The 16,054-nt window shown below is 39.2% G+C and overlaps 1 protein-coding gene across 5 annotated transcripts in view; it reads left to right on the top strand.

The window, feature by feature from the left end:
* The window catches only part of unc13bb (unc-13 homolog Bb (C. elegans)), a 63,058-nt gene extending 48,637 nt beyond the window's left edge, over positions 1-14,421 (top strand). For 3 of the 5 annotated variants that reach the window (XM_027278601.1, XM_027278600.1, XM_027278599.1), the window contains 21 exons: positions 138-288; positions 492-560; positions 891-980; positions 1,195-1,332; positions 1,499-1,629; positions 1,749-1,834; positions 3,296-3,422; positions 3,541-3,637; positions 3,767-3,910; positions 4,490-4,567; positions 4,849-4,926; positions 9,083-9,171; positions 9,263-9,409; positions 9,650-9,773; positions 9,881-9,934; positions 10,081-10,158; positions 10,681-10,828; positions 11,038-11,094; positions 11,314-11,406; positions 11,522-11,681; positions 11,944-14,421. In XM_027278601.1, coding sequence (XP_027134402.1) covers positions 138-288; positions 492-560; positions 891-980; positions 1,195-1,332; positions 1,499-1,629; positions 1,749-1,834; positions 3,296-3,422; positions 3,541-3,637; positions 3,767-3,910; positions 4,490-4,567; positions 4,849-4,926; positions 9,083-9,171; positions 9,263-9,409; positions 9,650-9,773; positions 9,881-9,934; positions 10,081-10,158; positions 10,681-10,828; positions 11,038-11,094; positions 11,314-11,406; positions 11,522-11,681; positions 11,944-12,229 — 2,425 coding nt within the window. In that variant the 3' untranslated portion in view covers positions 12,230-14,421. The remainder of the gene's footprint in view (positions 1-137; positions 289-491; positions 561-890; positions 981-1,194; positions 1,333-1,498; positions 1,630-1,748; positions 1,835-3,295; positions 3,423-3,540; positions 3,638-3,766; positions 3,911-4,489; positions 4,568-4,848; positions 4,927-9,082; positions 9,172-9,262; positions 9,410-9,649; positions 9,774-9,880; positions 9,935-10,080; positions 10,159-10,680; positions 10,829-11,037; positions 11,095-11,313; positions 11,407-11,521; positions 11,682-11,943) is intronic. The other 2 variants (XM_027278603.1, XM_027278602.1) reach the window with 1 other exon arrangement.
* Positions 14,422-16,054: the final 1,633 nt, after the last annotated feature.

Here is a 16,054-nt window from a genome sequence, read left to right as displayed (position 1 = left end):
ATAGGGATCATTAGGCGAAAACAAGACCCCTGAGAGGACACAGGCTGACCAAATAAAAAGCACAGCCATGAATGAAATGTCTTTGTAAGCCCGAGTATTGCTTCTTTATCAAGTTTTCCTTTTGCTTCTCTTTCCAGGCACTTTGCCTGTCTGTCGTCTAAGTACATGTGTCCCGGGGTTCCTGCAGTGATGAGTACCCTGCTGGCCAATATCAATGCCTTCTACGCCCACACAACCGCCTCCACCAATGTGTCCGCCTCCGACCGCTTTTCTGCCTCCAATTTTGGGGTTTGTATTACTTTAGCACAAACACACACAAACACACACACACACACTCACACAGACACAAATGTGTCTTATCTCTGTATTTTTGTCTTTCTCTACTTCTACCATAAACTGTCCTACAGTATATTATAATCTCTATCATATATATATATATATATATATATATATAATCTCTCATCTCTTTTTTTCTTTGATTTATCATACAGAAAGAACGTTTTGTCAAGCTTTTAGACCAGCTACACAACTCCTTGCGCATTGACCTCTCAACTTACAGGGTAAGATTTTGAATGTACTAAATAAATATCACCCATTAATAAATATATATTGTTCTCAAAATTGATATTGTTGCCTTAACATTGAAATATTGCTTTAGCAGTGTTCATAATGATCTTATTTATTTTCACTTGACATGCAAAGTTAAATTTAAATGTCAAATCACATCACCACACCACTTAAAATGGTAAATCTACGTTTGGCTTTTACTTAATGTCTGCCTGCAAGAATAAACTGTAATAACAATCCAGTTTACAGTCAAACAGAGCTGGAGCTGATAAGTGTCATTAATTATATTGAGTTGAGTAAACAAAACTTAATTTCCTCTGTAGAACCACTTTCCTGCCAGCAGCAAGGATCGACTGCAGGATTTAAAATCCACCGTGGACCTCCTAACCAGCATCACCTTCTTCAGGATGAAGGTAGCTAACAGCATTTCATGCATTGTATCTTTGATTCCCTGTACGATCTCAGCAAATCAGCCAATTGTTTAAATGGGACATTTTGTCTTTGCCATCCGCCCGATAAATTAGATGGACAGTCTTCCATATGTATTGTTTGTAGATACTCTAGGTACTATACAGGATTGTTTGCAGTCACTCACAGCCAGTATTACTATCTCTATCTCATGTTCAGGTGCAGGAACTACAGTCCCCACCCAGAGCCAGCCAGGTGGTGAGAGACTGTGTCAAAGCTTGCCTCAACTCTACATACGACTACATCTTCAACAACTGCCACGAGCTGTACAGCAGACAGTACCAACCTATTGACACAGTGAGTAACTAATCATCCAACTGTGGCAAGTCAAACTGCCTTTAATCATCGCCAGGCATTACAGTGACTACATGTATACTAAGGAGAGACGTAAAATCTATTATACTGATTGTGTTTATCCAGTCTCTATTTTTTTAGCAACTCACTGTGTTGTGTTCTAATCTAGAGCAAGGAGGAGGTCCCGCTGGAGGAGCAGGGTCCAAGCATCAAGAACTTGGATTTTTGGCCAAAACTCATCATGCTCATCGTCTCCATCATTGAAGAGGACAGGAATTCCTACACGCCTGTGCTCAACCAGTTAGTAACAAGCTGGTTTCTTAACACCCGATTCTGACTTTTTAGTAATATGTTTGCTTAAATCACTTTTCATTTGTTTGGTCACAAAACTCAGTTTTAAACTGTCGCCTCTCTCTCAGATTCCCTCAAGAACTGAGCGTAGGGAAGGTGTCGGCGGAGGTCATGTGGACATTGTTTGCTCAGGATATGAAGTATGCCATGGAAGGTGGGTCACACTCAGTTTCATATATCCACTATTCCACTGGTTGTTTGCTGGTTTATTATTAGTTTTTTTAATGTTTTCATATTGGTAATATGAGAAGAAAAGTTTTCACTCTTTTTTAAATGAAACCTTTTAGTTTGTGATGTCATTTTATGTTACTTTGTTTAATTATTTTGGTATTAAACATCTCATTTCCTAGCTAGTCATTTTATGCATTACATTTAAAGACCAGCAACTCCATCCCATCTCCAAATATATTACCAAACATTGTCTAAATGTTGTGTTAATACTGCAGGCATTGTCATGTACATACATATATGTTTCTGCAGTACCCTGTAGTAGAGCCATACCATAAACTCGTTGTAATATTAGAAGAAGTTCTCTGGAAGAAATGATACAATTGTATGGAAGAGGTGAAAAGAGCGAAATAATAACCGCAGGGTTTGAAAGCTGCTTATGTCTCCCAGGAGCTTCTCTGTGATTTTTTTTTTCCTATGCTGTACAGCACCACCAGTCCCCAGAGGCAGTCACTTTTTATCCCAGCCCTTGTCCTCAAGATGAATCCCCTATAGAGGCTATCGCTGTGAAATATCTGTTTCACATACTACAGTACAGAGAGAAGTACCCTGCATTTTCAGTCATGCATTAATATAAAAAGTAATTGAAAATGTGTTCAGAGATGGAATAATTCCTGAGAGATTTTGCTCCACATGAGGAGTAGTAGTTTCTAGTGGGTCACTAAAAGGAGGCTAAAGTGCCTGGTTAAATTGGATCTATTTATGATTATTGCTTACTCAGAATTCATGTTGATGATCTTAATGCAGTCATTGCAATTAAAATTTGAACACGTGAGTAAACACTTATAATAAATGAAGTACTGACCAGTGTCACTGTCAAGTCACGTATGTAAATCTCTGGGCGAATACTGAAAATGGAATTATAGAGTGTGTGTGTGTATTTCTCCATCTTTGTCTGAATATAGGACCATCAGAGGTCCTTTTATATTTATTTTATGTCTTTTTAAGGGGATACTTAATTTAGTTATTATTTAAATTAAGAATAACTAGCCAGAGATTCCAGTTTAATCTTAAAATTAGGATTAACATTGCCTGTAAACACATTTTCAAAATAAGGGTCCAAATCAAAGCAGCTGAAGCAGAGATATCGTGACTTTTGGTCCGCAGTATGAGTCAGGGCCTAAATACCTTTGATCCTTTTAAGATTATTTTTTTGGGCCTTTTCAAGCTTTATTTGACAAAAACAGCTGAAGAGCTGTGGGCTTCCTGGGCTTCCGCAGCAAGGACTGAGCCTTTGCACATTGGGCGGCTGCTAAACGCTAAACGCCGCCCCACTAAATACCCTTGATCCTAACCTTGAACCTGCATTTTGATGGATCTCTCCCACTCTCTGGCATAAACTCATCACAGTGCTCACAAGCTTTTCTTCATGTCTTTGAATGTGCAGAGCACGAGAAGCACAGGCTGTGTAAAAGCACCGACTACATGAACCTGCACTTCAAGGTCAAGTGGCTCTACAATGAATATGTTAAGGAGCTGCCAAACTTTAAAGGCATTGTCCCCGACTACCCATCGTAAGCACTTCTTTTTGAACATCCAGTTAATTAATTGATTGATCCTAACTCCAGTTAGTTGGGGATAATTCACTAGTAACACAATGACAACTGTGATTGTCTTTATCTTCCCATGTAGATGGTTCCTACAGTTTGTGCTCCAGTGGCTGGATGAAAATGAAGATGTATCTATGGAGTTTATGCATGGAGCCCTGGAGAGAGACAAAAAAGATGGAGTAAGAAAAAGTTGACCATTGACATGGTGTTAACTCTGCCAAGGAGGATATGTTATCATAAAAGTCTGTCTCTGTACAGTATAATGATAGTGTTTATAGTTAATAAACTGAATACTGTGTATGTCTCAGTTCCAGCAGACGTCTGAGCATGCTCTGTTCTCCTGCTCTGTGGTGGACATCTTCACCCAGCTCAACCAGAGCTTTGAGATCATCAGGAAATTGGAATGTCCTGACCCTAATGTCATGGCCCAGTACAGCCGCCGCTTCTCCAAGGTAAACACTCCTCCCTAGAAGGTGAAACCTAAAACCCGCTCTCAAATGCATCACACTGTAAAAGTGTTTGACTTGGACAACGCAGAGCCTTTACAGGAGCTACAGAAAAATGATGATGATAATTGATAAATGAAGTGACTGTCAATGATCATGATGGTAGCAGCATCCAGCTGCGAATTTTCTTACAAAAAATATATCATGAGGGAAATTATAAAACAGCAACAGCATTGTCTGCGGGCACATTTACTTTTTTGTAAAAGGAATTTAATATTTTCTTTTTAAAAAGAAATGTTGAATTGGATACAATACTCCCCTCATGAGACGATTGGATGGCACAGTTTAGTGTTTTGGGGTTTGCTTTCCTGCATGCTAGAGAATACATTAAGGGCCATTTGGGAATGTTTCTAATACTGTAGTTAGAAGAGATGATCTGAGACATATTCCCCGAAAGTGTAATACAATCCCCTCTGTCAACATTGTTAAAGTAATGTGAAATGATTTGTTAAATGTTAAATTGTTGCAAATTAAATGTTGTTCCATCTACAGTTTAAATGTTTTTCTTCCTCTTTATTTTCACAGACCATTGCCAAGGTTCTTCTGCAGTACAGTGCCATTCTGACCAAGAGTTTTCCTACTTATATCGAAAAAGAGAAGATCGTAAGTGGTGTCACAGCATTTTGTGGCCCTTATTTTATGCTTTATTTGCTACAATAAAGTCACTGCTGTGGTTGCTTATTAGTTTCCTGCTGTACATTATATATAATATAATATATTATAAATACAATAAAAATTGGGGGATTGTTTTTGACACTTGACAGAGCCTCCAGTGGGTCCATCATTACTTCTTTTTAAATGATGCTCATGCACAAGAGTTGTGTTAATCAAAACTATATATTGTGTTCCTGCTACATGTGTGTAATCACTCTGTCCTCTTGCAGCCGTGTGTCCTGATGAATAATGTGCAGCAGTTAAGGATCCAGCTGGAGAAGATGTTTGAGTCGATGGGTGCCAAACAGGTAAGTCTAAAGACAAACGGCGTGGATGAGAAAACAAACTGAATGTGCTCTGAAATTATACTGGATGGATGTCAGCGTCCATTATGACACTGGTAATGCCTTACACAAGCATATTTTAGGGGTGGTTGTGCAGTAAAACAGTTGTGTTTGTGTCTCTGGTGTATCAGATTGCAAGAGAGGAAGCACGGGTATGTGCAGTACAGTAGGGTTAGTTGAGACCGTGTGAAGTAGGTTTGTAGTGGTGGATTAGAACAAAGCAAAGCCATCCTGATGTGATGCTGCACCATAGATCAACACTGACAGAGATTAGACCTTGTGCTACATAATAGGTTAGAGAATATTGAGGCATTGACTTAATGAAATCATTAGTGTCCTTTAGTGTAGCTAGTTGTAGTAAGGACGATCAATAGCCTCTCTGTCAGCTGTGACTTTGCTCTGCTTTCAGTCCCTGCCATGTTTTATTGTAGCTGTAGTGTATTTTTTTTAGTGATGTTGTAAGATTGCAGCTATTGGACACTGTAGATAAAGTTTGAACCAGTGTGTTTACTTTACAATTAAAGCAAAATGAAGAAGTGATGGATGAGGAAGAGGAGGCAGGAGAGGAGGAGGAGGTAGGTTTCATCATGGTCGGAGCAAGGCAGATATTTGTCCATATGAAAGTACATCTTTCAGTTGTTTAATCAGTTTAATGGCATGCGGTGGACCACTGTATTAATCCCCCCCTCCCCTTCCTCCGGCTTGGACAGCAGGCCGTAACTGAAGATGAGGAAGCAAAGACTATGGTGGGTACAGATTAGATTTGTTAGTAGTTTTAACTCAAATTTAGAACCTAGTAGATCCACGGTCTTCCACAGCCAACCTCTCTTTAGCATCTCTTGTAGCTTGTTCTAGTCTAGCGACTTTAATACTGATTAGTACCAAAGACAAAGTATAAGTCGTTTAATGTGAATGTCTTTAGTTGTGCAGGTATTTGGCTGAATCCCTTTGGAACAGCAAGTTTACAGAATGTCTTCTTTTCAGACTGTCTTGCAAACATGCTCATCAATCAGCTGGGAAATCAGTTCCAGCAGATGAATAGATAGTAACCCGTGAGAGTGTCCTTGGACCAGAATTATATGGCAGTCACAAGATGTGTTTTGTGTGGAATGGCAAGGCTCTTGTTTTTCTTGAATGGGAATGAGTCTCACTCCTTTGGCGCTATCCTGACAAAATATGATACACAGCTGAATGCCAAACGCTGGGGGTGAATGTTAAAATGGAGGAAATCATGGTGGAATTCTTCTTCGATGACTAATTGTACATAGAATTTTCTTTTACTACTCCTGAACCTGGTTAATTTAAACTTTTACTTTTGGTGGTTTTGAGAAGTCACATTATGTTTTTATTTCACTGATGTTGCTTGTTGCAGATAAATAGATGATTCAAATGTTTAGTTAGTGTCATTTCATGGTGTGGTGGAGACGAAAGGATGTTACACGTGAGCTCCTTTGAGAGATAAATAAGAGTTTGTGTCTAGATTTAAGTGGTTAATTGTTAGCATCAGATTACAGTATCGTCTCACAAAAAGTCAGTCAGGATTTGTTTTCCCCTTAAGTAATTTAGGAAGCATCATTAAGCATTATCTTTCAGATTTACCATAATTGAAGCAAAAGAGCAGAAAATTGTCTTTAAAAAAGGCTCTAAAGTTTTCAGGCTGGCCTGCAAACTGAATAATAGAAATGTTGTAATGCAACACTTATTAGGCTAAATATTTTAGCCCCTGAAATTTGCTGTGGAACCTACAGTACACACAAAAAAAGAAAAAAAATATATATTTTTAATAATGTTTCAGCTTTCTTGACTATTTCTAATACTGCAGTTTACAAGAGTAAAAAGTTGAGATGGCAGCTACTTCAATATGCTAAGATAAATAGTTTTAGCAGTCTTTTTTTATTTTATTTTTGAATTTAGCTTTATTTTGTAACATGAAATAACAAACTAAATCACCACAATGTCAGTAGTTCATCGAAATGAATAATTTTCAGCACAGAAGACAGAAATCCTATCCGTAGATTTAGTTTTAGCTTAGCTAGGGCTAAGGTTATCTCACCAGAGAGCTATGTCAAGGCAGGAAGTGCACTAATGCTAATACATTTTGTACGGCATAATTACAGAATAAAACATCTCAAAGAGCCAAATTACTTTGTAGGTTTGCAGTACAACACTTTTTTGGAGAGTGAAGTCATCAGTTATGTTTTTCCTTTCTTTTCTAGCGCAACAATAGAATGCTAGCATGGCAGGCAAGTTCACTGCATATGCATACATGTTTGTGATACATGGCTGCATATGCTCCAGTGCACCCAAAAAAATAGCTTGAAGAAACAAGCTTTATTGAACATGGTTGTGGTATTTACATTTATGAACCTTAATTTTACTATGTTGTTATCTTGTGTTGTCTTTTCACTGGCCCTCCTAGTTTGAGGAGAGTGAGGAGGAGGAGGAGGAGGAGGAGGAAATAGGGGAAGAAGGGGAGAAAATTGAGGTTGAGGTTTGTTGCAGTGGTTTTTAATCAGTCCAAGTCATTCTTGTGCGCCCTGTTTTTCCCACTCCCAGTAACATCACAGTGATACTCAGTCCTACTAAAACAAGACGTCCCTGTGGTTACCATGGTGGAGTTTACTGTATGCGGTTTCTTTATCGTCATCTGTGGTGATTTCCACTTTGAATTTTCACCTTACTCTGGTGGCACTTTCCCTGGCCTTTCCTCAAAACTGGTCATTTATTTCCCCTTAAGCAGAGGTTATTTCTGAACTCTTTATTGTACTTTTTAATTTGTGTTTTCGTTGTAACTCTTTTTTTTTGTTTGCAATAGACTGAGAAGAAGGTGGATACCAGTGTTAAACAGCACAATGTGTTCTTTGAAATTCTTAAAATTCTCTGTTCATGTCTGGTTGTTTGACTAAGTGTTCTTACAACAGAACAGAATTATGAACAGTTTTCATTTTTATTTCTTTTTTTTCTTCTTTTTTTAACATCTCAAAAACATTCCCACCACGTAAAGACGGATGCACCTGTAGAAAAGGTAGGTTACGTGCATACTCAGGTTTTTCTGCTGCCATGGCACTTTGAGCTTCATCAATCCTCCCTAGAGCTTCATACTTATAAATAAACATCCAATCCCAAATGGTACGTTACTTCATTGAGTTAACTGAGGTTGTCTTGTGTCACCCTCCACCTGCCTGTGCTGTCGTAGACTGAAAGTCTATTTGAAGACGTGAAGGTGAGTGCAGGTGTACAAACTCCTGCATATTAATATCCCCACACACAAAAATACTCTACAAAACACATACAGCACATTACAAACAGAACACCATCCATTTCTAGCTGCCTTTTTCTCCCCCGAAGCCTTCCCTTCCTTTCTCAGTTTCTCCTCACTAATGGTGCCATGTGACCGTAACAGGCCATGTATCAAAAGCCCATTGGATCATTGACTTAATGAGCCACACCATGGCTTCATCCATACGGCTTAGCTCCCCCGCAGGCTGTGCTTATTTAGATGATGCCGCAGTATACCTGGGTTAGGTATACTGGAGGTAATTTATGGATCTTTCACTTCCCTACTTGTTCCCTCACCCCGTGCTTGTGAGACTCACATCTCCTGCGGTCTTTTAAACTTTTCTTTTTTTCTTCAACGTGCTCCCATTAAAAGTCGGAGACTGCTGGTAAAAAGGTGGGTTTGTTTTGGCTGTGTGCGTGTCAATTTTAAGCTTTTTTTTCTACAGTCATGGTTTGTGATGGACATGTTCTGCTACAGGAGAATGGAAACAACATGCTTCTCTTATTGCTTTAGTGTCCCTTGGTATGAAGCATGAGACGCTGCTTATTGAAGTTCTCGCTTATTGAAGCCATATGTAGCTTCTAGCTTTTGCATTGAAGTGCATCTTTTCAGAAGTTCAAAGGTAATTTGAGGTATTTCGGCCCAAAGCTGCAGATATGAAATGAAAGTCTGCTGTTATGTCCTTCATGTTCACAGAGCTGCCACATACTCGCTCTCCCTTAGAGTATTTTCTCTGCATTTTGCAGAGTGTTGGGAAGTTTTTTCAGTTGACATATTTGACCTAAAGTGAATAATCGTCCCGTCTAATCAACTCCTTCGATTCTGCCTGCCTTTCTGCAGATGGACACCGAGGCCAGTGACTTACTGAACGACCTGCAGGTGAAGCTGAACAACGTACTGGATGAACTCAGCAGCACATTTGGGAACAGGTAGCCTAATCCTGAATCCCCAAGACACACACACAAAATTAAATAATTCTTAACTGATAAATTGATAATTGTTCATTTTCTTTATCTCCAGTTTCCAGAATCGTATCAATGATTGTATGCGACAGATGGCATCTCTGCTGTACCAGATCAAAGGACCGCTCAACGCCAACAACAAAAACCAAGTGGAGGCCGACTCCGACAACATGCTACGACCACTCATGGATTTTCTGGATGGAAAGTGAGTGAATCAACCAAGACTTTGGACGTTTTGACGATATTGGCAATTGCAGCCACGTCTATTCATGTATTTCTGTCCTATTTTTTTTCTTCTTCTGTGTTTTAAATCTTTGTCCTTTAATTTGAGCTTGCAGAAATCCATTTCAGAAATAGACCAATTAGGGTAAACACACCCCGGCACTTTCTGCAATCTAGATGTCTCATCGACTTGTGTGTATTTCTATCCATGTGTGTTTTGTAGGCTGACACTGTTCGCTACCGTATGTGAAAAGACGGTGTTGAAGCGTGTGCTCAAGGAGCTGTGGAGGATCGTAATGAGCAGCCTGGAGAAGACTATTGTCCTGCCGCAGGGCAACGATACCTTTGTAAGCTCAACAGTGTTTAACATCACCAGCCTAATGTCTGTGTTTGCCTCAGCATTTCAGATACTGACTTAACTCTGATCTTTTCTCTTTTTTGTTTTTGTTTTCAGGGAGCACAGATTCTCTCAGCTGCAAAAGAACTGGGTCAGCTCTCCAAACTCAAGGTATCAGAAAGCCTTCATATGTTTAATTCCATGCTTTGACTCAGTTTTACCAAACTCTGACTCTGACTGGAAAAATTACACTGAGAGAACGTGAATCTATTTTTGTGGAATTAACTCATCTCCTCGCTCATCATTTGGATGTGCAGGATCACATGGCGGGGGAGGCTAAAAGCCTGTCTCCCAGGCAGTGTGCTGTCATGGACGTGGCACTGGACACTATCAAGGTCAGTTTATACTGCAGGTTTTGGTTTCATTAGGACGGAGGGTAGACGGGTCAAATTAGCCTCATCAACTATTCATCCATTAATCAGGTACCCTGAGAGGTTATGTAAGCAGGTTGTGGCCTTAAGTTATCTGATTTAACAGGCCGGGGGAAAAGTGTGTGGAGGGTAAAGTGGATGGAACGGGAGGTGAATTTTATAAAGCAGGATTAACGAGTTGGCTAGATCATTTTGGAAAAATGAATTCTGTTGTTGTTAAACCTAACCTTGAGTTTCTGCTCTGGTTTCAAATCGGGGAAGTGCAGTGATGTTTTTCAAAATAAAAGGAGAATTCTGGCTGTCTTCAACTTGAACCTTATTTTGACAGTTTTTGCTGCCACAATTATTGATTGTATTTAGAATGCAATCACTTGAATGCAATCACTTGACTTCATTGTAAAAAACTAAAATAATTCCTTATATTCTTGACTAAAATATAATGCACCTCCAAGTAGTTCATGTGCAGACTCATCTGTTTCTTTGCAGCAATACTTCCATGCAGGGGGCAACGGGTTGAAGAAGGCATTCCTGGAGAAGAGTCCTGAGCTGTCGTCACTACGCCACGCCCTGTCCCTCTACACTCAGACAACAGACACACTCATCAAGACCTTTGTGACCACCCAACATGGACAAGGTAGTTCACACTACTGCCTAATAATACATCTAAAAGGATATGGAAGGAGTGAATTTTCCATGGTAGGCCAGTAGAGGGCACTATGAGTGTGTATTTTCACTGAATAGCCCCTCTTTTAGGTTTGCGCCTGTATTTTGTGTTTAAAGTGTTTTCAATGCTGACATGGTATTACTGTCTTCTCTTTATCTCCTGTGCTGCCTCTGTGCCAGTGCACAATGGAAAGGGTATTAGGTTAACTCCCAATGAAAAAATACAGCCCAGCAGGGGTAGGTTTCATTGATTTGCCAGCCCTCCTCTTCTTTCCCAGCCCCTCTCCTTTTGTACATTTTGGTTTTCTCCCCGTGTCGCTCAGGTGGGAAGGTCAACTCTAAACCCAACCTCTAATTCCAATATTCCCTTTCTCATACTGACTCTGCATTATCAATCAAAGTTTTTTTTTTACTTTATCGGGCCAAATGTAAGCTCATTTATGTGTTTGGGTTCAGGTTCAGGCGTGGACAAGTCAATAGGAGAAGTGTCTGTCCAGATCGAGCTGCACACTCATCCTGGGAATGGGGAGCGTAAAGTGACGGTCAAAGGTCTGTTTGAGTCTTCATAACATGAAGCTAAATATGTAGCATTTTTGGCCAAGTGCCATCTCATGATATCATCCTCTTCCTCTCTGTGTGCGTGTGTTTTTTTTTACACATTTAGTTGTGGGAGCTAATGATTTAAAATGGCAGACGTCCGGCATGTTCCGACCCTTCGTGGAGATCACCATAATTGGGCCTCACCTCAGCAACAAGAAGCGCAAATTCCAGACCAAATCCAAGAACAACAGCTGGTCTCCAAAGTTCAATGAGAGCTTCAGTTTGTAAGTACAAAAAAAACCCACTGAAATCTGTACAAATTATACAAATATGATGACTTTGAATACATTTCTGGTTTCAACTTCGCAAATCAATGTTTATCTTATCAAATGATCATCAGATGACTCAATAATAATGATGCCCTACTGAAATCTAGAGCATCTACTGTTATCATTGAGATGCTTGATAGAAACGTCTTATGTAACCGAGCTGCTGTTCTGTTGTTGAACGACTAAACGTTCGAACCTCTGTGTTCTCTCCTCACAGTGTTCTTGGTAACCAGGAGGGCTTCGAGTGCTACGAGCTGCAGGTCTGCGTCAAAGACTACTGTTTCGGCCGCGCCGACAGAGTGGTCGGCTTGGCCGTGATACAATTAAGAGACATCATGGCAAAGGGCAACTGCGCCTGCTGGTGCCCGCTTGGCCAACGCATCCAAATGGACGACACAGGCCTCACCGCCATGCGAATCCTCTCCCAGCGCTCCAACGACGACGTGGCCAAGGAGTTTGTGAGGCTGAAGTCAGAGATTCGTTCGGCCGAAGAGGGCAGATGAGGAGAGCTGGATAGGAGGGAGAAAGACTTTCCGTAGACGGGCATGTGGACTCTTTCTTAGACCTTTGATGTGTCTTAGCTGCTGTTGACTGTTTGGTGGCGCCTTGCCAAGTTCACCGACACACTGTCACATTCACACCGGGTATTTTAGACAAACACTCACTCTCCGTGTTCCTCAAACACTCGTTATTTACCGAGCTACTGTACGGCACACAACCACACAGACACTGGCTCACTCAACCTTCACACTCACCAGCTGTTTCACTGCGCAGTAACCACTCACTCAGTCATTTATCCTTTTTTTTTTCACTTTTCTCCTCATCAGTGCCAGGATGCCAGGCCTCACTGGAGGGCCCACATAAGTTCCCACACCTCCTAAGTGTTGTTGTGCAATAACCCCAACTTAACCCCTCAAACCGAGGCCGTGTGTTTGATGCCTTACACTCTACAAACTGTGAATGTGGGAAGTAAAAAAAAAAAAAAGGTTGTTTGAATGCCCTCTTGTAACTCCACTATGATGGATTGAGTAAATGTGAAAACACTGTATGGTTTATCTCATAAAAGGGTCTTTTGTTTGACGAATGGATGTTTGGTGGCTAGGAGACAGTCCTAGTTTTTTTATGGTCTGTTAATTATTAATATAATAGGGCGGAAGTGAAGCTGATGAAGTTAAGCTTGTACAGTTAATGTGTCAATAGAAGGTACTTAAACTAATAATCCTTAATTTGACCCCTTAATTTCAAGGATTGTTCAGTCAAATGTGTGCCTTGCTAAGTTAAGTTTCTATTCCTGTATCCCCAGGAAAGACGAAGCAGTGACACGATCAGTAGATAATATAGTGGTCAAAATGAAGAACAATGCAATTCAAATCAAAACCTCATGAGAAATTAGACCAAAAGTGTGAACATTAACCCTGGCCAGATTTATTTCTAAGTATCAGCTCCATATAAAACTTGTATAATCGTGATGGTGCAGCCATTTTATTTATTTTTTTTATACATATTTATTTTTGTCTGTCCCATGATTTAAAATGTTGTTTACTGCTGGCGACAGACGTGTTTGCCAGAAGGGCGTGTCTGAGAATTTGCACAGCCGTTGCTGTGTCGCTGCACAGAGGTTCTTTACAAGATGAGATACACACCCTCAAGTGACAACCTAGTGTCTGTTATGAAATGACTTTTGCATCATTGACTTACAATAGTGATAACCGTCTTTTAGAGTTGTTCATTTATGGTAAAGAAATATTACTTGTTGAACTTTTCAGGTCACAACTTTTTCTTCCAAAAAAAGGATATCTGAACACAAGCTCCTCAGCTGCTGAGTTGATAAGGAGTGTAGAATTACTTATGGTTTACATATATCCTGCTCTGTTTTCTTCTACTCTTCCTATGAGTGGCCTTACTTTGGTGAAAAAAAAACAAAAACAAATAAAATATGTATCTTTTTAATCTTTTGTTTTTTAATCCTCGTAGTTCCTTCGGCTCTCAGCGATGAGTATTGGCTACTTCTCTGCCCATGATGTCAAATAAGTTTTCCAAGTGATGTTCCTTATCATTTTGTACTTTTTATCTTTTGATGATATCGCAGACGTTCTATATCTAGGCTGGGTTTTCTTTACAGTCTGTTATTTTTTTGTGTTCTTTTTCTTCTGGTGTTTTGTAAATGTTAATCCTTAATTCCTCTTTAATAGTTCGGAATGATGTCAATCACTGTATTGTAAGATATGTTTCAGTTTTATGGATAAGAGTCATATATACAGTGAGACGTGTGCCAGTGAATTTGTTCCTAACTGATGGAAGAAAATGAAAATGTTACTCTTAGTGAAGGATGGATGTTGCTATAATATGATAACCTTAATGTGTGCACATTTTTGAAGCGATCACACCCTGTAGAAATCCCAAACTCACATTCCTCTGTTACAGTTTATTATCCTTTGTGAATAATTCATCTTATTGGTATATAGCCAATACAATACACACGTTCCTTGTGCCAAGTTGCAAGTGTTCACTTTTTTTTATTATTTCTATATTATTTGTTAACCCTTGTACTATCATTAAGTCACTGCAATAGTACAATATATCAGTCACAGTAACTGCGTTTTTGTGATGTTTTCTTTGTACTGTCTGAAATGTCCTCACCATGTAAACATTCCATTTAATGAATTTTGTATAAAGTATTCCACAAGTATATAAATGTGTCTTATCACTTTTTATTTACAGTACAACATGAGTGACCGCAGACGTTGATCAGACGTATTTGTATTTATTTTTTATTTTATCGTAAGCTGCACAGCACTCATGAGCCAATTTCAGCTAGTCAAGAAAAAATGTAAAGGTCTGGTAGGTAAGATTAAGGTTTTATTACTCTTACAGAATATTAGATCAATTATAATACTAATATTCTATATAGTATAATATAGTATAACTATGTTTTCATTAGTATTTTATTGGCTGAAAATAAAAAGAATAACCAGTGCTGGTTCTGGCTACATTTGTGCCCTGGGCAAACAACACCCCCAGCACTTGTGCGCCCTCACAGAGACTGCGCCCTGGGCGGTCGCCCACATTGCCCATAGCTAAAACCGGCCCTGAGAATAACTATGTTTGTGTTACTTTACAAAGAGCCATTTATGTCTACAGACACTGAGTCCACCATGTTGACCCTCTATGTTTCTACCTAGAGCAGACAAACTAAACACTGGCTCTGGAGAGGGACTTTTATGTTTTCCACATTTTGCAGCAACAACAATTTACCCTTTATGTTTGGACAAAGAGTCCAAGGTGGCACTAAATCCTACACACTGGTCCTTTAAATTTGCTGATTTTATTACAGACACATCAAGATTATACCACAGGTGAGTCTAGTTATTAATGAAACCAATTAAATAATATAAATAATAACATAATGTCACTTTAGATTGATTAAAAATGAGAAACATGGAACTGCTCACTCAAGCATCAGATAACTGACTCTGAGTAGAACCTCTCAACAACGCCTCGTCTCATTCACCTCCACTGTACAGTAGTAGGCTTGCAGTATAAAAAAACAGTAGTTTTTAGCTTGTAGTTGCAGGCAGCTGTTTCCAACAAGTTAGCACTGACTTACCAAAGATACACGACGAGCGCCGACTTTGAACATAGGATGAAAACAAGCCACTGAAAGAAAGCTCAACTGTTGTCAAGCTGAAGACAAAATTCAAACATCATATTCGACTTTTTGTCATCTGTTTCTTGGCGTGAAAGTATTTGTGATTAGCACAGGCAAAATCAAATTCATAAAGGAAATACTTATGTATTCTGTTAACATTTCATTTTCTGGAGTTAATTCTTCAAAACAGATGATAAGATTCAGCTTTGTAGAAGTAGAGTAGGTGTAGTAGTAGAGTCCCTGTTTTAGATTTAGACACAGGCATATATTCGCTTTATTGCATAGTTCAGCAACTACAAATAATACCACAATCCAATAATACCAATCTTACAAAATTATTGCATCATATTTCCCAGATTAAATCAGAAATGCCAGAATGATTTGTCCTTTTGGTAACTTCTTATTTCACAAATAAATTTATTTCACATACTACTGTGTATGAATAATATGTTCTTTTGTTTACATCCTAGGAACTCTTGAATTTCTTCCTTTCAACACTTTTAATTTGCTTTAATGCCTGCCCAGTTCAGAGATGCATCTTCCCAAAAATCTTCCCATTAATGTCTGTATGCTTTTAGGTATACATACACACATACACACACATACAAACACAATAACTAATTTAGCAAGTGGTTCATGTTGAGGTCCCCTGGACGACACAGTGTCCCTTTGTGTTGGA

Source organism: Larimichthys crocea, chromosome IV (assembly GCF_000972845.2).
Source record: "Larimichthys crocea isolate SSNF chromosome IV, L_crocea_2.0, whole genome shotgun sequence".
Classification (NCBI taxonomy): Eukaryota; Metazoa; Chordata; class Actinopteri; family Sciaenidae; genus Larimichthys; species Larimichthys crocea.
This window is presented reverse-complemented; position numbering and strand designations above follow the sequence as displayed.